General features: G+C 43.5%; 1 protein-coding gene across 1 annotated transcript; it reads left to right on the top strand.

The window, feature by feature from the left end:
- On the top strand, positions 1-25,227 carry TCAF2 (TRPM8 channel associated factor 2; the record flags this gene model as incomplete). The annotated part of the gene is made up of 7 exons (XM_079710953.1): positions 1-623; positions 17,317-18,308; positions 18,585-18,682; positions 19,655-19,868; positions 20,208-20,447; positions 21,980-22,317; positions 24,973-25,227. The coding sequence occupies 7 exons, from the start codon at positions 1-3 to the stop codon at positions 25,225-25,227; spliced, it is 2,760 nt and encodes a 919-aa protein (XP_079567079.1).
- Positions 25,228-26,840: the final 1,613 nt, after the last annotated feature.

Here is a 26,840-nt window from a genome sequence, read left to right as displayed (position 1 = left end):
ATGGCGACAACTCCTGCTGCTGCCTTTGAGGCCCTCATGGATGGAGTGACAAGCTGGGATGTCCCTAAAGGCCCCATCCCCAGTGAACTCCTTCTAATTGGAGAGGCTGCCTTCCCGGTGATGGTGAATGATCAGGGCCAGGTCCTCATTGCTGCCTCCTCCTATGGCCGAGGCCGCCTGGTGGTGGTGTCCCATGAGGGCTACCTGCTGGATGCCGGCTTGGCCCCATTTCTTCTCAATGCAGTGGGCTGGCTCTGTCCCTCCCCTGGGGCTCCCGTTGGAGTGCACCCATCCCTGGCATCACTAGCAGACATCCTGCAGGGCTCTGGGGTTGAGGCACAGATTCAGCCAGAACCGAGAGAACCCCTGGGGGTTTACTGCATCAATGCCTACAATGACACCGTGACTGCAGAGCTGATCCAGTTTGTGAAACGTGGAGGGGGCCTGCTCATGGGGGGCCAAGCCTGGTATTGGGCCAGTCAGCATGGTCATGACAAGGTGCTGTCCAAGTTCCCAGGGAACCAGGTGACCAGTGTGGCCGGTGTGTACTTCACTGATACCTGTGGGGACAGAAGCCGGTTCAAGGTCTCTAAGAAGGTGCCCAAGATCCCTCTCCAGGTCAGGTGAGTGGTGTTTCCCTATGGGGAGTCTGATGCATGTTTACAATACATTTGATCCCCCTCTTCAGTGAGCTTCCGCTTTAATACACGTGATTTTTCCACTGCTTTTCAGAACCACTACAAGTAGAAAATAGGCCAATTAAAATGCACTGAAGCCCAAGAGCGGCTGGGTTCTCACGGCCACTCCCACCTGTGGCCAAAGCGACTGTCGATCTATTAGAAAAACTTGTCTTATTCATCAGTCTGTCTAGTGCCTGAGACTTGGAGAGTGTGTGTCAGTATCTCTTAAAGGAATGGAAGAGCGTTTGTTTCGTTGTGTGAGGCACATACCATGTGCCAGGCCCCATGCAGAAGACCCTTGCTGTCTTGACACTTATATTCCAGTGGAAAATTAGGCAACTAAGGAAACAAATAGACACATACTCTAGCAGGTATTGATAAGAGCTACAAGGAAAGTAAAGAAGGATAAGTGACAGAGTGACAGCGAGGGGAGTGGAGAATATTTTAGTTAGGGTCATCAGGGAAGGCTTATCAATGAGGCCTGGTCAGGATTAACTGGTGTTTCAAACATAAGGGATTTAATCCGGGGAACTGACTAAGCAGGCGACACAAGAGCTGAAAACTGCACAGGAGGCAGCGAGGCAGCCAGGAGATGAGCAGCAGCAGGACTGGCAGAGGCGGTGGTGGTCCAGCAGCCCGGGAGCTGCAGCCACCTGGTGGAGGCTTGTCCAGCAGGAGCTGGGACCCCAGACGGGGGGGCTGTCTGATGGGACCGGGAGCCTAAGAGAAGACACAGTGATGGCCAGAGACACAGCCTGAGAGAGACACGTACCTCCGCTCCTTCCTCCTTCCTGCCTTCAGGCTTGGCTGATGGACTGAATGTGGAGGGGGGGGCGGGGAATAGGAGTCAAGCGTTTTGGTGGTCAGTGCCTTAAAGGTGAGTGTTGCCACGTAAGGAGCTGTGACAGTCTATGAGAAGACAGATTAGAGGAGGGCAGGAGTTTAGTTTTGGATATTTGGGGTTCTAGATAACTTGTTATCAGTGACTCACTTGTGCTTGGCCACATGTAACAGAAGCCTTGTTATAGAGGATTGACCACGTAGGAGTTTATTTTTCTCATGTAACGAAGTCCGGGCAAGAAAATCAGGCCTGGGGCACTGAGTCCCTGCTTCATGATGACCCAGGTCCATTCGTGCAAGTCCATTCTCTCCCTCTCTCGCTCCCTTCCTCCCTCGCCCTCCATCTCTCTCTTGCTCTCTCCCCACCCCCGTGGCCCCCACCCCTCCCATCACGATGTTTCACTTTTATCTTTATGGTTACAAGATTGGTACTACTGCTTCAGGCACTATAATTACACCTCCGCAAGAATAAGCTAGAATGAATACATCCGCTGAATATGTCCTTTCTAATACAGAAAATAATATATTTTCTGGGAGCCCTGACCATTAGGCTTCTATTATATTTCAGTGACCAAAATTAGCTCACCTGGCCAACTCTAGCTGCCAGAGGGTCTGAAGGGCCGAATACTTTTAAATGGGCCCTGGCATCTCTGAAGAAATCAAGACTCTGCTACAAGGAAGGGAGTACACATATTTAGTAAGCATTTAGCAGTGTCCTCAGCCCCAAGTCCTGGCTCCCTTGGTCTTCCTTCCCTCTGAGAGGGTTGGGAGGTGATGAGTTACTCAGAGAGGCAGGGTGGATCTGATTCACTCCAACTTCTCTTTAATTCTAAGGGACAAACAAGGTTAAATCCCATCAACCTAACTGCTCTTAATTGTTCCAAAGGACTCCTGTCCATCAAACTAAACCTGTTTTTCTTCATCCACGCCTACATTTTTCATCTCTGCCACTGAATCTGAAGTATATTTTATGTTTAACTTTTAATTATGGAAAAGTTCAGAGATATGCAAAAGTAGAGAGAACAGTACAAAGAGCCCCCATGCAGCCATTACCCAAGCTCAGTAACAGCCAACTCATAGTCTATCCAGTTTTATCTACAGCCACACCCCCGGTTCACACAGATTATTTTGAAGCAAATCACAGACATCATTCCATCTGTTTTTTAATATGTATCCCTAACGATGTAAATTGTTTTGAAAACATAACCACAAGGCACCATTATCATACCCAAAAGAAGTAACACTTTCTTAATGTTTCCATAATTGTCTTATTTTTTCACTGTTTGTTGGAATTGGTCTTTTATTAAAACCCAAATATTTTGATTGCTTGATATGAATTTTATGTCTCATATAATGTTGAGTTTCTTTTCCAATTCTTTTTATCTCTTGCTGCTTTTTTGTTGAAGAAACTAGGTACTATGTCCTGAACAGTTTCCCCAAAGTACAGAATGTGGTTCCTTCAAAACAATCTGAGTTTTGCTGATTGAATCCCTGTGGTGTCATTGAATGTATTCCTCTGTTCTCTATATTTCTTGTAAAGTGGAAGTTAGATCTGGATTCTACAGCAGGGATTGGCAAACTATGGCCTGTGGGCCAGCCCCCTGTTTACATAAATAAAGTCTTATTGGAACACAGCAGTGTCCATTTGTGTACATATTGTCTGTAGCTCTTTTTGAGTTACAGTGGCAGAGTTGAGTTGTGTCAGTGGAAAACATGTGGCCTACAACCCTAAAATATTTATTATTGGGCTGCTAAGAAAAAGTTTCCCACCTCCTGGTTGAGAGGCTTGATCAGATTCATGTTCGAATTTTATATAAGTCAGTGCATGACTGCACTGGCCAATGGCTTGATCCTTGTAGAACTGGGATGGCAGGCAACATTTTTTCCTTACAGTTTGTCTTACAAAATATCAGATATTTGGAAATTCAGTTAATCGAAAAAATTACACTGGTAGCTCCGGCAAAGCTGAATATAAGACTTGGTTTTCAAATTTCTCTTCCTATTCTGGATCTTCCTTCAGCTCCTGAAAAGCCAATTTATTTTCCTTATTCAGCTTCAGCTCAAACACCCTCCTCAGGGGAGTCTTCCTCAATGACTCTCTCGAAACTAAGAACTAAACTTCCAGTTTCACTTTTCTCCAACTCTTGCCTAAACATCAGTGATCATAACCTGTAAATACCCAACGTGTACTTGCTGGTACGTGTCTAGCCAACCAAAGTCTAAAGTTCCACGGAGGCACTGATCTCGCCTGTCACGTGTGCTGCGTTATTCTCAGTGCCTGATGTGTGAAACATGGTAGAGAGAAACAGGTATTTGTAGACTGCGTAAATTAATGAATAAATATATGAACGAATACACATCCTAAACCACGAGAAGGGAAAGGGTGGCCTGGGTACCAGGGTTGAGCCTACAGACAGCTTCATGTTATAGAATGTGCTGTGTCTCAGAGGCTTCCAGCCTCAGCCCAAAACTGAGCTGGAGTTGACTGACCCCATCAACTCTAAAGTCTTAAAAGGCCTGTATGGGGCCCAGGCCCTCAGCTCAGATTCCTGCCGCCTTCACGCATGTCTCCTTTGAGGTTTTCAGTGAACTTTCCGGCCAGCAAATCTTGGTCAATGGCTCCTGGGCTGACCGAACAGGTTTGCTGACTTTAAATTGCTGCAGGAGGCTCTGGAGCTCCTTAAGGGAATTACCCTGTCTGCCCAGGGGAGGAGCAGTCTCATAAAACCAACAAAAGATCCTCTCAAGGGTCCTATCCCCAAGGGCAAAAGCTTCCTGCACACCTAGGTTTACACACCTGAGGAGGTCCTGCCTGTACTTTAACATGCAAAGCCAGACCCAAAGGCATTTGGTTTTATACCAAGACAGAGGAGAGTCTGGGGAAAAATTAATCTCAGATCAGCAGCTCATTACTCTTACACATGGCATAACCTACAAGGCCTAGAGTGTATTAGGAGCTGCTCATATAAAAGTAAATACAAACTAGTAGCTTAGGTTTATGCCTCTCTTAAAGATTATGTGTTGGGCCTCCCTGGTGGCGCAGTGGTTGAGAGTCCGCCTGCCGATGCAGGGGATACGGGTTCGTGCCCCAGTTTGGGAGGATCCCATATGCCGCGGAGCGGCTGGGCCCGTGGGCCATGGCCGCTGGGCCTGCGCATCCGGAGCCTGTGCTCCGCAACGGGAGAGACCACAACAGTGAGAGGCCCGCGTACCGCAAAAAAAAAAAAAAAAAAAAAAAAAAAAAGATTATGTGTTATCTCTCTTGATCATCACCACATTCCTATAGAGTGCAAGGTCTTTGTCTGAGGACTCTCAGCTTGTAAGTAGCACTGTTCTGTTTTCATATTCAAGATCCATAAATGTAAAGAGTTTCCAGGTAAAGGTAGTGGGAAATGAGCCTAGATCCCAGAATTGCCCTCTCCACCAAACCTGACCAAATTAATGAAAAATAGTAAGCAAACAACTGAATGTGGAGGTTCTGATGCTCACCCCACGTACTGCTAAGGCACAGTTGGTGGGAGTGCCGGGTGACTGACGTGTGGCACGGTGTGCAGCGTCTCCTGAGACCATACCTACCCACGATGCACAACCACAAGGAAAAAGCTGAAACAAATCCAAGAATTATCACTGATGTCTTCTCATGTTGTAGAAGAATGAACCAATTGGGTGAGTAGACACTTAAGGGAAAAAACCCTCAAATGTAAAAGCAGCAAAGCTCCTTCAGAATTTGGTGGAGGCAGAAAGGGATGCTGGAGTTTGCCATCTTCCAAAGACAATGGTAGGCTGAACACTTCCAGTGCATTCCATGCCTGGTTGGGTGGAGTAGGCCTTGCTTTAGGTCCCTGAAGAGTGGAAGGACAAGCCCCCAGGAAGGACAGCAATAGGCCCCAGCTGATCTTTGCCCTTCAGTTAGAGATACAGACATTAAGCAATAAGAAAGTGGAAGGAAGCATTATACAGACCCCAATATAATTTGAGAAGGTGGTGGATGTGGTAGTGTCTACAAACAAACTGGTCTGGGGTAACTTAGAAAGAATATCAAGAGGAACTCACCCACACGATATCAGAACGTGCAAAAGATCTGCTCATGCCCATAGTGAAAAGAAAAAACTATGTAATAACTATATAAAAAGGCTATATTAAATTTAAAAGGGAAATCATTAGACAGAAATTTAGTGTGGAAAGACAACAGAATCAATCATGGCTGGAAGAAAAATATGACCCAATGAACAGAACAGAATATTTGTAGACTACATAGTTAGTGAATAAATACATGAATGAGGACACTTCACTCCTTGAGAATGCTTCACACTCTAACAGAACTTTCTAAAAATGTATGTTATATAAAACGAGAGACAGAATGAGATGAAAAGGGGGAATTTCAAAGTGAAGAAAACAAATTAAGAAGCAAACACCCCAGGTGAAATAGGTCTAGTAGCCAGCACATGGGAGAGAAGAGACAAGGCCAATGCATGGTGACAATGACAGCAGCTCGCCTCACACTGAACTCTCTGATCACTGCTGCCGTTACTATGGCAGGTTTTAAATCTCCATCAGAAAGCCATCTCCTGTATCACCTGTTTGCTCAGGTGTGATTTGGTACCTGAGCACTGCCACCTCTCCCTTCCTTTCCTCAGTGCCCTCTCGCACTTCCAGCTCTGAAGGAGCACATGCTTTTCCTTTTCCATAAATGCAGTAGTATTCACACCTTCATGTCTATTTAAAGCCGCTTTTGCACAAAATATACCTGTTGATTGCCGCATACCCAACTGTGGGCTTCATTCAAAACTCAGTAATTGAGAGATTACTGGTGTGTGGACAACATCATTGGCTTTAGAGACAAACCACCATGGATTTGTTTCCTGTCCTTTCCAGTTATTAGCTAAGAAACATGGGGGCAAATAGCCTAACTTTTCTGTCTCATCTATAAAGCAAGAATAATAACTTTCAGGTTTATTATAATGATTAAACAAGATGGTCTGTATGTGTAAATGCCTAGAAGATATTAAACCTCATTAAATAATAGCTACTTTCATTATGTTATTATCCAAACTTAAATACTGTAAATAGATATTATACAAGACTTAAATATTGGTAAATAGAAGCATCTGTTGAGAATTCCCTGACATCCCATCTTCTATGCTTGCTTGTCCAGCCTTCCTTCTCTCCTCCTTCCCTCCCTCTCTCCCTCCTTTCTTTTCTTTTGAGAAACATTTCACCTTTTTAAAACATTTTTTAAAAGATTTTTTTTTGACGTAGACCAATTTTTAAGTCTTTATTGAATTTGTTACACTATTGCTTCTGTTTTCCGTTTTGGTTTTTTGGCCGCGAGGCACGCGGGATCTTAGCTCGCCGACCAGGGATTGAACCCATAACCCCTGTGCTGGAAGGCAAAGTCTTAACCACTGGAACGCCAGGGAAGTCCCGAAACATTTCACCTTTTCACAAAAAAATTTCAAAATGAATTCAAGCTTATAATGAAAAATACAAGGGCAGGAATACAGACGCAGATGTAGAGAATGGACGTGTGGACACAGGGGTGGGGGGGCGGGAGGGGACGGGTGGGATGAATTGGGAGCTTAGGTTTGACATAAATAAGATACATAGATACCATGTGTAAAATAGACAGCTAGTAGAACCTGCTGTATAGCACAGGGAGCTCAGCTCGGTGCTCTGTGATGGCCTAGATGAGTGGGATGGCGGGGGGCGGGTGAGGGAGGTCCAAGCGGGAGGGGATATAGGTGTACATAGAGCTGATTCACCTCATTGTACAGCAGAAACTAACAGAACATTGTAAAGCGATTATACTCCAATTTAAAAAAAATGTATAGAGGAGAGTGGCAAATTGTCTTTCATCACACACCACCATTCCCAGTCTCATGCCTCTGGACTAAGGCAGCCACTCTCAGAAGTTTGATATGGATCCTCTCAATTGCTTGTCTATGCCTGTGTGTGTGTTCTAAAAAATTATATTTTTAATGTATCATGTTTGAGAATATCTGCATTTTTGTTATATTTACACAACAAATTGACAGAGTACAGCATTCTACGCTCTCATTTTCTCATCCTCAGATTCTAGGCGATACTGCACCATTGTGTTCTGGTTCTAATCAAGTTTGTCAGTCATTCTGCTCAAATCATCCCTATCCTTTTTTTTTTTTTAATTGATCCATTGGATGCTGAGAGATCTGTTACTATTTTCACATGTGATTATGAATTCATCAAATTTTAATTTTCTTTGTAGCAGTTTTTGCTTTCAGCACTTTGTTTATAGGCCCATAAAAATTAATGAAAATTATATCTTTGGAAGGCTTAACTTCTATTCATAGAAAATATTCATCTTTTGTTTATTTTCATTCTTTCCTCTTTGAAATCAATTGCATCTCATATTAATACCGGCACTTCTGCTTTCTTTTTGTTGTATCTTCCAGATACACCTTTGTTGATCTCCTCATTTCAATCTTTGTGTACCATTTATTGATAGTTTCAATTGTGTCTTTTGTAAGCAGCTTATACCTAGATGTTTTTAGCCCAGTCTGAGAGCATGTGTCTCTTCGCCTAAAAATTTAATCCAGTCCTAGATAGTGATAATTCAAGTGTATTTCTTACTCTTGCCTCATTGTTTTCCTGGTTTCTTTTTATACTTTGTTTCTTTTTGCATTTTTTCTTCGTTATAGTATTCGACCTAGTTTTCTCTACTCCTTAAATTCTCCCAACATATTTGTAGATTATGCTTCTCAGTTCTATTTTTCCATCAGTTACCTTCACATTTTAAATTTAATTCTTAATTACCTGAGAAATATATTCATACATTCTCCGTATTTGAAAAAAAAATACTGATGAGACAAGTCCCCTTTGAGCAGCTCTTTCAATACCAACCCCTTGTCTCCATCACACAATTCAGAATACTTCTTACACTCTTGTGATTTTGTCCTGACTTTTTTGACATATATACTGACATATATTTACTTTGTTTTATTTTTGTCTTATATAAATTGTATCACCAAATTGTTAGTTTTTATTTTTAAATGTTTTACTCAAAAAAATGTTTTGGAACACCTAACCATGTTAGTTCTCAGAGGTCTGCCTGTTGTTTGTAACTGATAAATAGTAAGCTGCAGTGCGATTAAATGCCAGGTTTTTATTTGCTCCTCCTTATGGTGCTGTGCACACCATCTTCCCACCCCTCCCCCAGGAACCGTGTTGACAACCCAGGATGTCATCTTCCATAGTTTTCCTCAGGCCCATATAATCATTTCATATATAGTATATGTATACATATATGGGTGTGCACACATGTCTCTGTGTATATATGCATGCTTATGTATATATATAAACACATATAAATACAAATACATATACACACATGTACTCCTGTATAAGTGAGAGGGTGAGTCCTTTTTCAGAAGAAAGGTGAGAGGCATTGCAGCTCAGAGGGCTGCTCTCAGCCCACTGCATGTTAATTTTACATGATTGCCCCCTCATTTCTGTGGCATGTCTTACTACTGCTAGGTAGTGCTTCCCACCAGACACCACGCTAGGTGCTGTTGGAACTAGAGACACGCAAGATATGGTCCTACCCCTGGGTAACTTTCTGATTCAGTTATCAGTGTTTTTAAAAGTAAGCCCAAGGGGCTTCCCTGGTGGCGCAGTGGTTGAGAATCCGCCTGCCAACGCAGGGGACACAGGTTCAAGCCCTGGCCCGGGAAGATCCCACATGCCGCGGAGCAACTAAGCCGTGCACCACAACTACTGAGCCTGCGCCCTAGAGCCCGTGAGCCACAACTACTGAAGCCCGCGCACCTAGAGCCCGTGCTCCGCAACAAGAGAAGCCACTGCAATGAGAAGCCTGCACACCACAACGAAGAGTAGCCCCCACTCGCTGCAACTAGAGAAAAGCCCACGCGCAGCAACGAAGACCCAACGCAGCCAAAAATTAATTAATTAAAAAAAAAAGTAAGCCCAAGAATGTTAGGATACATCCAGACCAATTTTATAGATCACCTACCCCCAGAGTGTTCTGTGTGGATCACTTTTCAGAATTGTGACTGTGTTAACGTCCTAGGGCTGCCATAACCAAGTACCACAGATTGGCTGGCTTAAACAGCAGAATTTTGTCATCGCACCACTGAAGGCTAAAAATCTGTGATCAAGGGGTTGGCAGGGTTGATTCCTTCTGAGGTTGTGGGGAGAATAAGCTCCAGGCCTCTCTCCTACTTTTGGTGGTTTCCTGGCAATCTTTAGCCTTCCTTGGCTTGTAGAAGCATTACCCTGATCTCTGCCTTCATTTTTACATGGCGTTCTCCCTATGTGTGTGTGTGTCTGTGTCCAAATTTCCCCTTCTTATAAGGACACCAGTCATGTTGGATTAGGCCCACCGTATCCTAACTTAGCTAATTATATCTGCAATGATCCTATTTCCAAATAAGGTCACATTCTGAGGTCCTGAGGGTTAGGACTTCAACAAATGAATTTGGAGGAGACACAACTCAACCCATAACCATTTATACCCTTAATACTTTTAGGTATTAAGGTCCCTGTCTATCAGACATAAAGTCTTTCATTATCAGATAAATATTCTGTATGTATTTGTGTGTTTTATATACCCACTAACATGTGTTGAAGACTTACTATGTATCAGGTACTATGTTAGCCAACTTAGGGACGTCGTCTTTATTGAATACTCCCAGACACAAGTGGTGGTAAGCAAGTGGTGGCTTGGAGAGGGGATGTAAATTTCACAGGATCTTCCAGCTACTCTGCCAAGGGAGGAAGCAGGATCATCCTGACCAGTCAGAGCCAGAGTCCACCAATGACCTGCTCAGCTGGACAGCGGCAGTTAGATATTTTTATAAGCACATGAGTGTAAACCTTCAGGTTCCCAGTCTCATTATCACAGATCTCCATAGTGAAGGTGTTTTATCAGTAGCTGGACTTCACAAGGTGCCCGTCATAAGATTCTGGCAGAACACTCAGCGTGGAAGCTAAGTCTATAAGCTAAGTGTTGTGGCTCAACGTCATTGCCCCACAAAATAAGTCTTTAAGCCTCTACAGGTGGAAAAAAGGTACAAGCTAAACTGATGCCAGAACCCTTTTGACATTTGGCCGTGTTAGTTGAAAATGGAATGACAAAATTAAAACATGATGTGTCTCCATTTTCATGCTAAAGAGAAATTAAGGAGAAACTGTACAAGAGGAATTTTTTTCAGTAATGTTTTGCTACTTGAATGAGTAAACCTTTTTATTAACATTTGATTTTTATTATGAGACAAAGTTTTATAAAGGTAATTAAAATCATCTAAATCCCACTAGCCAAGATGATCACTGAAGACATTTTGATAAACATACTTTGGATAATGTTTCTCTGTCTGGTCTTGTGGATTTTGTTTTTTGTTCGTTTGTTCTTGGCAGTTTGTTGTGCAAAATTTGGCTTATTTAGAGCATAGTATATTAGAATCTGACTTAAAATTTTTTCTATTAAGCATTTTCCAATAATCATTTTAATTGCCATATGATATGCCATCTACAGTTAACCATAACTTATTTAACCAATCTCCTGTTGCTTGACAAAGTATCTACAAATGGGTTTAAAAAATTCTTGAAATACAAAATCTTTCCTCAATTCATTACATTTTGACCATTTCTCAATAAGAAGTAGTAAATATGCTCATCAGGTTTAAGTGACAATTTTTTTAACATCTTTATTGGAGTATAATTGCTTTACATTGTTGTGTCAGTTGCTGCTATATAACAAAGTGAATCAGCTATACGTATACATATATCGCCATATACCCTCCCTCTTGCGTCTCCCTCCCACCCTCCCTATCCCACCCCTCTAGGTGGTCACAAAGCACCGAGCTGATCTCCCATGAAATGCAGCTGCTTCCCACTAGCTAGCTATTTTACATTTGGTAGTGTATGTATGTCATTGCCACTCTCTCACTTCATCTCAGCTTTCCCTTCCCACTCCCAGTGTCCTCAAGTGCATTCTCTACATCTGCGACTTTATTCCTGTCCTGCCCCTAGGATCTTCAGAACCATTTTTTTTAAGATTCCATATATGTGTTAGAATATGGTATTTGTTTTTCTTTTTCTGACTTACATCACTCTGTATGACAGACTCTAGGTCCGTCCACCTGACTACAAATAACTCAATTTCGTTTCTTTTTATGGTTGAGTAATATTCCATTGTATATACATGCCACATCTACTTTATCCTTCATCTGTTGATAGACACTTAGATTGCTTCCATGTCCTGGCTATTGTAAATAGTGCTGCAATGAATATTGTGGTACATGACTTTTTGAATTATGGTTTTCTCAGGGTATATGCCCAGTAGTGGGATTGCTGGATCATATGGTAGTTCTATTTTTAGTTTTTTAAGGAACCTCCATACTGTCCTCCATAGTGGCTATATCAATTTACATTCCCATCAACAGTGCAAGAGGGTTCCCTTTTCTCCACACCCTCTCCAGCATTTATTGTTTGTAGATATTTTGATGATGGCCATTCTGACTGGTGTGAGGTGATACCTCACTGTAGTTCTGATTTGCATTTCTCTCATGATTAGTGATGTTGAGCATCCATTCATGTGTTTGTTGGCATTCTGTGTACCTTCTTTGAAGAAATGTCTGTTTATGTTGTCTGACCATTTTGGGGTTGGGTTGTTTGTTTTTTTGATATTGAGCTGCATGACCTGCTTCTATATTTTGGAGACAAATCCTTTGTCAGTTGCTTCATTTGCAAATATTTTCTCCCATTCTGAAGGTTGTCTTTTCATCTTGCTTATAGTTTCCTTTGCTGTGCAAAAGCTTTTAAGTTTCATTAGGTGCCATATGTTTATTTTTGTTTTTATTTCCATTTCTCTAGAATGTGGGTCAAAAACGATCTTGCTGTGATTTATGTCATAGAGTGTCTGCCTATGTTTTCCTCTAAGAGTTTTATAGTGTATGGCCTTACATTTAAGTCTTTAATCCATTTTGAGTGTATTTTTGTGTATGGTGTTAGGAAGTGTTCTAATTTCATTCTTTTCCATGTAGCTGTCCAGTTTTCCCAGCACCACTTATTGAAGAAGCTGTCTTTTCTCAATTGTATATTCTTGCCTCCTTTATCAAATATAAGGTAACCATATGTGCGTGGGTTTATCTCTGGGCTTTCTATCCTTTTCAATTGATCTATATTTCTGTTTTTGTGCCAGTACCATACTGTCTTGATTACTGTAGCTTTGTATTATAGTCTGAAGTAAGGGAGCCTGATTCCCCCAGCTCCATTTTTCGTTCTCAAGATTGCTTTGGCTATCCAGGGTCTTTTGTGTTTCCATACAAATTGTGAAATTTTTTGTTCTAGTTCTGTGAAAAATGCCAGTGGTAGTTTGATAGGGATTGCATTGAATCTGTAGATTGCTTTGGGTAGTAGAGTCATTTTCACACTGTTGATTCTTCCAATCCAAGAACATGGTATATCTCTCCATCTGTTTGTATCATCTGTAATTTCTTTCATCAGTGTCTTATAGTTTTCTGCATACAGGTTTTCTGTCTCCTTAGGTAGGTTTATTGCTAGATATTTTATTCTTTTTGTTGCAATGATAAATGGGGGTGCTTCCTTAATTTCTCTTTCAGATTTTTCATCATTAGTATATAGGAATGCAAGAGATTTCTGTGCATTAACTTTGTATCCTGCTACTTTACCAAATTCATTGATTAGTTCTAGTAGTTTTCTGGTAGCATCTGTAGGATTCTTAGGTACAGCATCATGTCATCTCCAAACAGTGACAGGTTTACTTCTTTTCTGATTTGGATTCCTTTTATTTCTTTTTCCACACTGATTACTGTGGCTAAAACTTCCAAAACTATGTTGAATAATAGTGGTAAGAGTGAGCACCCTTGTCTTGTTCCTGATCTTAGTGGAAATGGTTTCAGTTTTTCACCATTGAGAATGATGTTGGCTGTGGGTTTGTCATGTATGGCCTTTATTATGTTGAGTTAAGTTCCCTCTGTGCCTACTTTCTGGAGGGTTTTTATCATAAATGGGTGTTGAATTTTCTCGAAAGCTTTTTCTCCATCTATTGAGATGATCATATGGTTTTTATCCTTCAATTTGTTAATATGGTGTATCACATTGATTGATTTGCATATATTGAAGAATCCTTGTATTCCTGGGATAAACCCCACTTGATCATGGTGTATGGTCCTTTTAATGTGCTTCTGGGTTCTGTTCGCTAGTATTTTGTTGAGGATTTTTGCATCTATGTTCATCAGTGATATTGGCCTGTAGTTTTCTTTCTTTGTGACATCTTTGTCTGGTTTTGGTATCAGGGTGATGGTGGCCTCGTAGAATGGGTTTGGGAGTGTTCCTCCCTCTGCTATATTTTGGAAGAGTTTGAGAAGGATAGGTGTTAGCTCTTCTCTAAATGTTTAATAGAATTCGCCTGTGAAGACATCTGGTCCTGGGCTTTTGTTTGTTGGAAGATTTTTAATCACAGTTTCAATTTCAGTGCTTGTGATTTGTCTGTTCATATTTTCTATTTCTTCCTGGTTCAGTCTCGGAAGGTTGTGCTTTTCTAAGAAACTGTCCATTTCTTCCAGGTTGTCCATTTTATTGGCATAGAGTTGCTTGTAGTAATCTCTCATGATCTTTTGTATTTCTGCAGTGTCAGTTGTTACTTCTTTTTCATTTCTAATTCTATTGATTTGAGTCTTCTCCCTTTTTTCTTGATGAGTCTGGCTAATGGCTTATCAATTTTGTTTATCTTCTCAAAGAACCAGCTTTTAGTTTTATTTGTCTTTGCTATCATTCCTTCATTTCTTTTTCATTTATTTCTGGTCCGATCTTTATGATTTTTTTCCTTCTGCTAACTTTGGGGGATTTTTTTGTTTTTGGTCTTCTTTCTCTAATTGCTTTAGGTTGTTTATTTGAGATTTTTCTTGTTTCTTGAGGTAGGACTGTATTGCTATAAACTTCCCTCTTAGTACTGCTTTTGCTGCATCCCATAGGTTTTTGGCCGTCGTGTTTTGTCATTTGTTTCTAGGTATTTTTTAATTTCCTCTTTGACTTCTTCAGTGATCTCTTGGTTATTTAGTAGCGTATTGTTTAGCCTCCATTTGTTTGTATTTTTAACAGTTTTTTCCTGTAATTGATATCTAATCTCATAGCGTTGTGGTCAGAAAAGATATTTGATATGATTTCAATTTCCTTAAATTTACCAAGGCTTGATTTGTGACCCAAAATATGATCTATCCTGGAGAATGTTCCATGAGCACTTGAGAAGAATGTGTATTCTGCTGTTTTTAGATGGAATGTCCTATAAATATCAATTAAGTCCATCTTGTTTAATGTATCATTTAAAGCTTGTGTTTCCTTATTTATTTTCATTTTGGTTGATCTGTCCATTGGTGAAAGCGGGGTGTTAAAGTCCCCTACTATGATTGTGTTACTGTTGATTTCCCCTTTTATGGCTGTTAGCATTTGCCTTATGTATTAAGATGCTCCTATGTTGGGTGCATAAATATTTACAATTGTTATATCTTCTTCTTGGATTGATCCCTTGATCATTATGTAGTGTCCTCCTTTGTCCCTTGTAATAGTCTTTACTTGAAAGTCTATTTTGTCTGATACGAGAATTGCTACTCCAGCTTTCTTTTGATTTCCATTTGCATGGAATATCTTTTTCCATCCCCTCACTTTCAGTCTGTATGTGTCCCTAGGTCTGAAGTGGGTCTCTTGTAGACAGCATATATATGGGTCTTGGTTTTGTATCCATTCAGCCAGTCTAGGTGTTTTGGTTGGAGCATTTAATCCATTTACATTTAAGGTAATTATCAATATGTATGTTCCTATTACCATTTTCTTAATTGTTTTGTATTTGTTATTGTAGGTATTTTCCTTCTCTTGTGTTTCCTGCCTAGAGAAGTTTCTTTAGCATTTGTTGTAAAACTGGTTTGGTGGTGGTGAATTCTCTTAGCTTTTGCTTGTCTGTAAAGGTTTTAATTTCTCCATCAAATCTAAATGAGATCCTTGCTGGGTAGAGTAATCTTGGTTGTAGGTTTTTCCTTTTCATCACTTTAAATATGTCCCACCACTCCCTTCTGGCTTGCAGAGTTTCTGCTGAAAGATCAACTGTTAACCACATGGGGATTCCCTTGTGTGTTATTTGTTGTTTTTCCCTTGCTGCTTTTAATATTTTTTCATTGTATTTAATTTTTGATAGTTTGATTAATGTGTCTTGGCATGTTTCTACTTGGATTTATCCTGTATGGACTCTCTGCACTTCCTGGACTTGATTATTTCCTTTCCCATGTTTGGGAAGTTTTCAACTATAATCTTTTCAAATATTTTCTCAGTCCCTTTCTTTTTCTCTTCTTTTCTGGGACCCCTGTAATTCGAATGTTGGTACATTTAATGTTGTCCCTGAGGTCTCTGAGACTGTCCTCAATTCTTTTTACTCTTTTTTCTTTACTCTGCTCTGCTGTAGTTATTTCCACTATTTTATCTTCCAGGTCACTTATCCATTCTTCTGCCTCAGTTATTCTGCTATTGATTCCTTCTAGAGAATTTTAAATTTCATTTATTGTGTTGTTCATCACTGTTTGCTCTTTAGTTCTTCTAGGTCCTTGTTAAATGTGTCTTGTATTTTCTCCATGCTATTTCCAAGATTTTGGATCATCTTTATTACCATTACTCTGAATTCTTTTTCAGGTAGACTGCCTATTTCCTCTTCATTTGTTTGGTCTGGTGGGTTTTTACCTTGCTCCTTCATCTGCTGCATATTTCTCTGTCTTCTCATTTTGTTTAACTTACTGTGTTTGGGGTCTCCTTTTCGCTGGCTGCATGTTTGTAATTCCCATTGTCTTTGGTGCCTGCCCCCTGTGGGTAAGGTTGGTTCAGTGGCTGTGTAGGCTTCCTGGTGGAGGGGACTGGTGCCTGTGTTCTGATGCATGCAGCTGGATCCTGACTTTCTGGTGGGCAGAATGACATCCAGTGGTGTGTTTTGGGGTGTCTGTGAACTTAGTATGATTTTAGGCAGCCTCTCTGCTAATGGGTGGGGTTGTGTTCCTTTGTTGCTAGTTGTTTGGCATGGGGTGTCCAGCTCTGGAGCTTGCTGGTCATTGAGTGGAGCTCGGTCTTAGCACTGAGATGGAGATCTCTGGGAGACATCTCGCTGATTGATATTACGCGGGGCCAGAAAGTCTCTGGTGGACCAGTGTCCGGAACTCAGCTCTCCCACCTCAGAGTCTCAGGCCTGACACCCGGCCAGAGCACCAAGACCCTGTCAGCCACACGGCTGGAGTGCCTTCAGAGTTGGAGAAGGTGGCCTGCAGTGGCTGTCCTTCTGCACTGCACATTAGAATCACCTAAGTGACAATTTTTAAAAAGAGTGAGTTTGTATAAATCTTCAAGTGTAGTATTAAATAGTTTACTTGTAACATGTTCCTAGATCAGTGCTAGCACGTGGAGAGGGGGATTTGATTTTTACTGCCTTCTTTTACAGAAATGTTACTCTGAAAAATGTCTAAGTAGGACTACTTTCTCTAAGAGTAATAGATCCATTTTTTCTAACAATTCATTTATATGTTCAGTTACAGGCAGACTTCGGAGATTCTGCGAGTTCAGTTCCAGACCACTGCAATAAAGCGAGTCACACGAGTGATTCAAATCTCAAATCTTAGCGAGAATAAGAAGATTGGCATGAGCTGTGTATCTTTGTACCCACACAGATTGCTCTATTCAGTGAGCTCATTTCAGTGGTTCACTCACTGACTGTAGCCCCTTTGTTCCTTCTCCTTTGTCTCTTTTCCAGGTTTGGGGAGGATCTCGGGCAGGATCAGCAGGAGCTCCTGGAAGGGATCTCAAAGCTGGACATCAAGACAGGGGGAATTCCCTCGCAGCTGCTGGTGCATGGGGCCCTGGCCTTCCCCCTGGGCTTAGATGCCTCTCTCGGCTGCTTCCTGGCAGCTGCCCGCTATGGCCAGGGCCGTGTGGTTCTGGCTGCCCACGAGGGCATGCTCTGTACGCCCAAGATGGGGCCCTTTTTGCTCAATGCTGTGCACTGGCTGGCCAGAGGCCAGACGAGCAAAGTTGGGGTGAACACGTGTCTAAAAAATCTGTGTGCCCTGCTGTCAGAGTATGGCCTGGAATGCAGTCTGGAGCCCCATCTGACTGCTGACTTGAGTGTCTACTGCTGTGTGGCTTACAGTGACAAGGAGGCTAAGCAGCTGCAGGAGTATGTGGCCGAGGGTGGGGGCTTGCTCATCGGGGGCCAGGCTTGGTGGTGGGCCTCCCAGAACCCCGGCCGCTCCACTTTGGCTAGTTTCCCTGGTAACGTCATACTCAACTGCTTTGGCCTCAGCATCCTAGCTCGGACTCTGAACCCAGGCTGTTTCCCTGTCCCTACCCCTGAGAAGCAGAGCTACCACTTCCGCAAGGCACTGTCTGAATTCCAGCTTATCGTGAACCACAGGGGCAGGAACCTGGAAAAGAGCTGGCTGGTAAAACTGGGAGCAGATGGAGCAGGCTTCCTGCAGATCCCCGCAGAGGGGGTCCCTGCTTATGCTTCCTTGCACCGGCTCCTGAGGAAGATGCTGCGTCTGTCGGGCCTCCCAGCTGTGAGCAGGGAAAAGCCAGTTGCCAGTGACTCCTATGAGGCTGCACTGCTCTGCCTGGCCACAGAGCTGGCACGCTCCGGCACAGACTGCTCTCAGCTGGCACAGGGGCTTGGAACCTGGTCTTGCAGCTCCAGTTCGTACCCCTCAGAACACGCCGTCACAGTGGAGATTGATGGAAACAACCCAGGTACAGAATGAGGGACCTGGGGGAAAGTGGGGCTAGCGAGCTTTGCAGGACATTGCAGGTGCTGTAGCTCAGGTGGGCCAGCTCCATTCTCTAACAGGTACTTCCCAGGAGACGGGCGTTGGGGTTCTGCTCAGGGATTAGGTGCGATGCATGCAAGAAGCATGGATGAGATGAGGTGCGCAGGGCAGGGCTGCACCTCTGGGAGGGGCTGTGAGGTTCCAGATGGGGTGGAGTCAGGTCGGGGAATAACTCAGCCTTTCCTATGGCTTTTGTCAGGCAGCGGTGATTCCTGGGTGAGTACCGGGCTCTACCTCCCAAATGGACAAAATGCAGAAGTCTCCTTGTCTGAAGCTGCAGTCTTTGCTGGACTGAAGGTAAGGCCAGAACACCACTGCCACATCTCACAGCCACAGAGCTTCATTCTCATCCAGCTCGCGGCACTTCTTCCAGGAGTGCAGGAAGGCACTGTTCTGCCCACGTTACAGATTTCACAGATGAAACAGCTAAGTTTCAGGGAGCCTAAGGGAGCGACTGCAGATGCCAGAGCTCCTAACATCAGATCCAGTCCTCAAACACAAGCCCTCAGGTTTCCACCTCCCGACAGGGGTATGAGGGGAAGGAGCACCTGTTACATATTCGGAACCTCACTCATTTCTCCAACACGGCCTTTCTGGGTTTTACCTCTTCACCTTGATCGCTGAAGGGTGTACTTAACCCCGTCACTCACAAAAACAGGCCATCGTGCAGAATTAAAATTCTTCCTGCCTCAATTTTGAGGGTCACTTCCTACCATAGTAAGGGTCTCTTTTGGGTTAGTCTCCTTTCTCGAGCTCACTTACATTAAACCTAAGAAAAGCAGTCACAGGACTCCAGACAAAATGCACTCAATCTACCTCACCAGGAGGGGAGGCTGAGACAAAGGGGGAAGACAGAACCAGTTCTCCCCCGTCACCCCATATCCCACTGCCTCTGGATGGGCCTCCTGTCTGTGCACAAAGGGCAGATGAAGATTCCCTCTGCCTCATTCCCAGCATCGGAATCATCTCAGGGGTTTGAACCCTGGAGCGAGAGCCCAGGTTCTGCCTGGTACAGAGGCACCATGGGACCCTAGTCAGTATCAGCCTCGGGGTTATGCCTGGTATGCCTGATGGTGGTCCACTGTGGAGCTGCTTAAATCCCTAGAAAAATGATTCTGCGTACCTTTCGGTCCATATGATTTTTGGAGTGCTAAAAGCTCACAGGTTTGCATGCACTGCTCATAGAAAGGGGAAGCTAGAGTTTTTTAATACCCTCCATCCACACAGTACCACACACACACAGCACACATGGTGGAATCGCCTCTCCAGGTACAGATTGGCTGCCACACCGATGACTTGACGAGTGCCAGCAAGCTGTCTCGAGCCCCTGTGGTGACTCACCAGTGCTGCATGGATAGGACCAAACGGTCAGTCTCCTGCCTCTGGGGTGGCCTTCTCTATGTCATCGTGCCCAAGGGCAGTAAACTGGGCCCCGTGTCCGTCACCATCAAGAGGGCTGTGCCTGCCCCATATTACAGGCTGGGTGAGTGGACTGAACGTGGAGGGGAGTGGGAGAGCCGGGGGTGCTGCGGTGTTGATGGGCTGGTTGAAGGAGGGAAGGGAAGAGGATTGGTGGACAGGAGGAGGAGGGACTGTTTGAGGTGCCAGTGGAGGCAGGAGATGAGGGACACCCTGTGTCCATGGAGACTTCCGGGCAGAACAGAGGGAAGGGTCTGGGGGCCTGTCCTTCACTTCACAGCACATAGACCCGCATGACAGTAGTTCATCACTTCACTGTCCTCCTCCTAGAGTTCCAGTTGTGTTTTTCAGCTCAAGGGAAGTTGAGGAAGTGGGTGACAGGTTCCATGCCCTTTATTCCCAGGTAAGACATCCCTGGAGGAGTGGAAGAGGCATATCCAGGAGAGCACAGCTCCCTGGGGAGAGCTGGCAACAGACAACATCATCTTGACGGTGCCAACTGCAGACCTCCAGGCCCTGGAGGACCCCGACTCTTTACTCCACCTCTGGGATGAGATGATGCAGGCTATAGCCAGGCTGGCAGCCCAGCCCTTTCCTTTCCTCCGTCCAGAGAGGATTGTTGCTGATGTGCAGATCTCAGCTGGTGGGTGCTCCAGAGGGATGCCCCTAGTCTGTGGACACCATTTATTTATTATTTTGCCTTTTTATGGCCCATAGTTTTTTATTTTTATTTTTTATTTTTTGTAGTGTCTTTGTCTGGTTCTGGTATCAGGGTGATGGCGGCTTCATAGAATGGCTTTGGGAGTGTTCTATCCTCTTCCATCTTTTGGAAGAGTTTGAGAAGGATTGGTATAAGTTCTGCTTCGTATGTTTGGTAGAATTTTCCTCTGAAGCCGTCCAGTCCTGGACTTTTGTTTGTAGGGAGTTTTTTAAATTACAGGTTCTATTTCACTTCTAGCAATTGGTCTGTTCAAATTATCTTGTTTTTTCTTGACTCAATTTGGGCAGGCTGTGTGTTTCTAGAAACTCATCCATTTCTTCTAGGTTGTCCAATTTGTTGGCATATAACTGTTCATAGTATTCTCTTGTGATTTTTTGTATCTCTGTGGTATCAGTTGTTATTTCTCCTCTTTCATTCATTATTTTGTTTATTTGAGTCCCCTCTCTTTTCTTCTTGTGAGCCTGGCCAGGGTTTGTTGATTTTGTTTATCCTTTCAAAAAACCAGCTATTGGTTTTATTGATCTTTTCTATTGTTTTTTTAATCTCTATTTATTTCCTGTCTGATCTTTGTTATTTCCTTCCTTCTGCTGACATCTATTTTGCCTTTTTTAAACGTCCAATATGTGTAAGGCATAATTTTACCAGTAAAGTAAGGGAAAAAAAGACGTTCAAGACATGGACTTTGATGGAGATGAAAAGATGTTTACATGTGAAAAGGTAAATCATGCTCATCTAAAGCGTAAGATTTCACAGGAGGGAGAACAGTCTCAGAAAAACTGGTACTAGGAGTTCAAGATGGCAGTGAGCGTTGCTTCAAGGAGAGTTTAAAACAGAAATATCTCCTTCAAACATAAGTCAGAGTTGGCAATGAAAAGAGAGAGTAAAGAGGTTTATGTTAAGTATTCAGTGGTTTAGAGGAAAGAAGGCCATCTTAAAAACAAACAAACCAAAAAAAAAAAAAACAAACCGGAAATCTGGTTCCAACATGTGGAAAATTCCTCTGGACCTGTTTTCTAATCTTCAAAAAAACACAAGACTTTCACTGTTAAAAAGTATAAATCTGGCCAACAGTAGTTTACATAGGAGACGGAATGGCACTGCCCTAGCCTCAGGGATCTCAAATTCAGACACAGGACCTAATGTTGTAGACTCATATGCAAAGAAAACCCACACAAAAGGAAGCAGTGAATTATAGTGAGGATGACTATATAAAGTGTTAATATTTGGGGGGCCAGAGAGGAGAGGCATAACTCCAGTGTGGAGGTTGGGAAGAAGGGTAGGGACTCTTCAGACCAAGTCGAAGAAAGCATCTGCTTTCCAATCAGCATGGAGATTCTGGAATTATGGTGGCAGCCAGGACGGCGGGAAAAAGTTACACCATGCAGAGGAATGAAGGGAGATGGGTTTGGGGGGACCACGCCCACCATGCCTCACTCTTCCTTTCGCGTTCCCAGGCTGGATGCACTCAGGATACCCTATCATGTGCCACCTGCAGTCAGTGCAGGAGCTCATCAGTGAGATGGGCATGAGAAGCAGAGGTCTGTGGGGAGCCATCCACGAGCTGGGCCACAACCAGCAGCGGCACGGGTGGGAGTTCCCCCCACACACCACCGAGGCCACCTGTAACCTCTGGTCAGTCTATGTGCACGAGACGGTCCTGCACATCCCCAGGGCTCAGGCCCACCCAGCTCTGAGCCCTCCAGAACGAGAGAAAAGGATCAAAACACACCTGGGAAAGGGAGCGCCCCTGAATGACTGGAATGTGTGGACAGCTCTGGAAACGTATCTAAAGGTACTGAACAGAAATTCAGGGAGATGGGGCCACTAGACCCTCAGTCGTGTAGCATCCTGGATCCCAGGAGCTCTCCAACTCCTTCACCACCCCCATCAGCCTGGGTCCACCACCTCCCCTGGCTGCATGGCGGTGCTTCTCAGGTCACACATCTCTAAGATGGAGATAATGATGCCTGTCCCATTCACATACTGTGGTTTTGTGATGATATGTAAGAGGAAATAAAAAAATACTGTGAAAAGAAAATAAGTAGAGAATGTAGTCTCTGGGTATATCGGTCAAGAGCAGAAGCTCTGAGTAAGACACTCCCAAGACTGAGTCACAGCTCTCCCACTCACTCATTTGTCCTTTGTCCCCTAGTAGGTGCCTCGGAAATGGTGATTGTTGTGCTTTGCTTTGTTTTCCCTCACCTTAGTTTTATGGGTCAAGTGAGTGTTGCATCCCTTCATAATTACAGTGATGTGTTAGGGGCAATTGCATTACAAGAAGGCCTCTTAGGAGGTAAATCTGTCAACAAGATTCTCATATTTCCATCACCCATTTGAACCCAAAATGTCTTTAGAATGAATAAGTAAATAACCAACCCAATAAAAGAACACCGAAGTCCCAAAGTGAGTCGATTTCCTATGAAATAAGCATTAATCCCTTTCCCCTCCCCCATCCTGCTTTGAATTTTTATATTTTCAAGTTGTCAAAGCCACTCCCCATATCAGATCTCCTATACTGTCTACCATGACTCTTTAGATAGTGGGTATTGCCCACTTTTTACAGGCACATACTGAGTTAGAGAGTTTAAGCATCCTGTCCAATGTCACACATTTAAATGATGGACCCAGAACCTAAAATCAGGAGCTCATGACAAGCCCAGGCTTTTGCACTTCTGAACCCTCTCTTTTTTTTTTTCACTCATTTTCTGAAGAGTGAGTATGAGACAGCCCCAGTCAGTGAGATAACTGTGTAGCATCAGCTCAGGATTCTTCTAGAGCCAGTCTGAGGGTCTACAGGGAAAGAGACCTTACATGGTAGTTGCCACTGAAGTGTAAGGCAAAGCCCTAATTCCACCCTACCTACTGACCCACTCACCATGAATATCATTTTGCAAAACCTTTGGGGAGACCCCCTCACCTTGGAGTCTGAGACTTGGTCCCAGGACAGAGGGATACCTTATGTTTTCTTCACCTGTGGGAGGTCTGCTCCCCATCATTCCTCCTGCTGTTGCCTTAGCATAGATCCTCAGTATCCTCTTCTGTTTTAAAAGCCTCCTCAGTTTTTCCAGCATCTTGCTTCAACCACCTATAATCCATCTTCCACGCCACTTCCGAAATAATCTGAATATTCCATGTTTAAGCTCGTCAAGTGTTCTCCTTCGCACATAGAATAAAATGGAAGCTGCTTAGCTGGGTGCAGAAGGCCCTTTATCATCAGGCTTTGGCCAACACCTCCAGCTCCAGCTCCCAATTTTCCATCTCCATAATTATCCTGCAGTTTACCAAGCTGCTTCCCACTATGAACACATCTTGCTGTTTTCGTTTCTATACCTCCTCACGTTTCCTTCCTGTAGCTGAAACGTGCTTGAACACCTTGTCTGTTACCTGTCAAGTCACCTGTCAAAATTCAGCTCTCTTGTCCTCTTCTCCCGACATCATCTCCTTGACAAGCCAACTTTTTTTGTAATTTGTTTACTTACACGTCTGTCTCTCCCACTGACCAGTGACCTCCAGAAAAACAAGAGCCTTAATCATTTTGCCTAGTGAAATACCTGGCTCATTGTAGATATTTTTTAATGTTGTATGTGTGATAAATGTTTAATTTGTTGATTATTAATTAAGAGAGATGAGCAGGACGATTGTCAAAGGCCAAGCAGTGAGAGCAGATAAGCAGTGAGGGCACAACAGTGAGACCAGAGGGAGGCTGATCCAAACGCCATCTGTCCTCGGGCTTTTACACCTCAGAGTCAGAGGATTCTCCTCCATAAAAGGGGGTGGTCTCGGAAACCTCAAGATCCCTGCTAATTCTAAATCTCTATAATCTTGGCAAGTAAGAGTCTCCTGCCCATGGCTTTCAGGTGGGCTGTTCCTTATAAAGTATGAGTCACTCTCATTTTGAGCCCCTTGTGACATACCTGCTGCTTCCTTGTTTTGCCCCAAAGGCAGTGTTCCACAGAGAAAAACAGTAGCCTTGAAAATAGTCACAGCTCTGAGATGGCTGAAAAGGGGAAAAAAAACAAGGGTTTTATTATGTCTGGAAGGTGTCGGAAGTTCCCAGATTTTGGCTCCCAATCCCCATCTCAGTCGGGCTCAAACCTGTCTGATGCCTGGGAAAACACTTAGGAACTGGGGATATAATTCTTTAAAATAGAGATAATAATGATAACTGTCATTTATTGAGTATTTACCTCTTTTCAGCCATTAGGGTCCTCATGTAGTCCCCTACTACATTCAGGGGGTACAGGGTTTGTGGCCAAGAAGCGGAATGAGCCAACAAGACTGTGTTTATGTGCAGGGTTGAGATGGGGAGATAAGGGCAAGCAAAGAAGTGAAGCTAGTGAATGATTAAGGGGAAGAAATCACCAGAAATGAGATGCACTCACGAACACGCATGTTGCAGGAATTTTCACAAACTTGTACCTCATCCTGCCCCTTCCTTCTCTTCCAGCTCCAGGAGGCCTTTGGATGGGAGCCATTCACCCAGCTCTTTGCTGAGTACCAGACTCTCTCTAACATCCCCAAAGACAACACTGGCAAGATGAATCTGTGGGTGAAGAAGTTCTCTGAAAGGGTACAGAAGAATCTGGCTCCTTTCTTTGAGGCCTGGGGCTGGCCTGTCCAGAAGGAAGTGGCTGCAAGCCTGGCCTGTCTGCCTGAGTGGCAGGAAAACCCCATGCAGATGTACATCCAGACTGAGGACTAAAAGATGTGCACCAAGGGGTGTGTGTGAAGAATGGGGGGTGATCACTCACCAACTCTGCCACCCTCTTTCTTGCCTAGTGTACCATGAGCCTGAATCCTACTTCCTACCTGTCCTCAGGAAGGCCCTTAAGGTCCTAAGACAAAATGAGACCAACTTTCTCAGGTTGCTATGCTTCTTTTATTGTTTCTCTGCTTGTACTCTTGCTCTCATCAAGAGACTTGCTTCACCATCCTCATCTTCCAGAAGAGGATGTTTCATATTGGCATCTTGAGTTTCTGCAGGCTCTTCACTTCTATTTATGACTGGTAGTTCTAAAGACCATGGATTCCGTTATAATCTGATATCACTCCCTCACCCGAGCCAGCCCTGAACAAAGCTCTTAACTTCTGCTTTGAGAAGCTTTCTAACAGCAAGCGAGACAGGCTGGTATACTGGAGCGAGCCCTGAACCAGCTTTGGTTCTATGGAAAATCACTAAGCTCTGTCTGCATCTGGATTCTTATCCATGACATGGGACAAAAATCTACTGTTTGATGATGGTGAACGTCTTTGAACACAACCTGCATACGCATATAAGGGAGCTCTTCAGCCTTCACCAGGCCCCATAGTAGCCTGTCTGCCCACTTCCATGTGGACAACCTGAAGACTGAATCTCCCTTCAGAGTCAACCTCCTTGAGGGTTAGCATTCAGTCCTTGTGTGAGAGTATTTAGTGAACACCAGTGTTGTTCCCAGACATGGTATCAATGACAGTCCTCAAGATCCTAGCCCATCCTATGTGTCCTTTCTTCTGCCTCTGGAAAGATTCTTGGGTATAACCTAACCCCAAGAATGTGGTATGGACTCAAACTGGAGGTTACAAAGCTATTGGGGTTTGGTCTTCTTGGTTAGTTTCATCTTCGAGTACATTTGCTTCAACCAAAGGAAAAAATCATTCCAGTAGCCCTACCAACTCCATAAGCCCATTGGTTCTTAGCACAAAACAGGTGTCTGACTTCTCTGGTCACCTTGGAATCAAGGCACTGTCAGTTATCAACAGCTACTGTGCTGAGAGGGCCATGGCCAGGACAGGCTCCAGTGGAACAGGATTCCTGAGTGCAGCTGACTGAACTAACCCACACTCACTTATTACCCCACAAACCAGCAGCCCCAAGCTTTCTCATGATCTCATTCCAACCCATCCCGGCTCTTTGGCTGGGTGGCATTCCAATTAGAGATGCATCCTCAGGATTAATGGGGTGTACATCTACCCATTTTCCTCTAGCTTGCTTTTAAACCATATTTTTGTTGTTTTCAATATCATTCCATTAGCTTTGTTAAGAATAGAGAGAATCCTCAGGTGGAGAACTAACCTAGGGAATGTCTTTTTCTGAATCCCATCAGCACATCCTTCTCGCAATTCTAGGATAATTTCCTTTTATTTCACTAGTGTCCTTCGTCAGGTGCTTTTCACATGAAAAGTACTCAGTAAATATTTGTTAACTGAAAGAACAGTAAAGACACCTAACACATAATGAACAGTCTTTATGTCCCAGACATTGTGTGAGGTATTTCCTATGAGTTATCTTACGGATATTATTATCCCATTTCATAGATGAGAAAATGAACACTTAAG

The sequence above is a fragment of the Hyperoodon ampullatus genome (genome assembly GCF_949752795.1).
Source record: "Hyperoodon ampullatus genome assembly, chromosome: 9".
Taxonomy (NCBI): domain Eukaryota; kingdom Metazoa; phylum Chordata; class Mammalia; order Artiodactyla; family Ziphiidae; genus Hyperoodon; species Hyperoodon ampullatus.
Note: the sequence above shows the minus strand (reverse complement) of the source record. Positions and strands in the feature narration are given on the sequence as shown.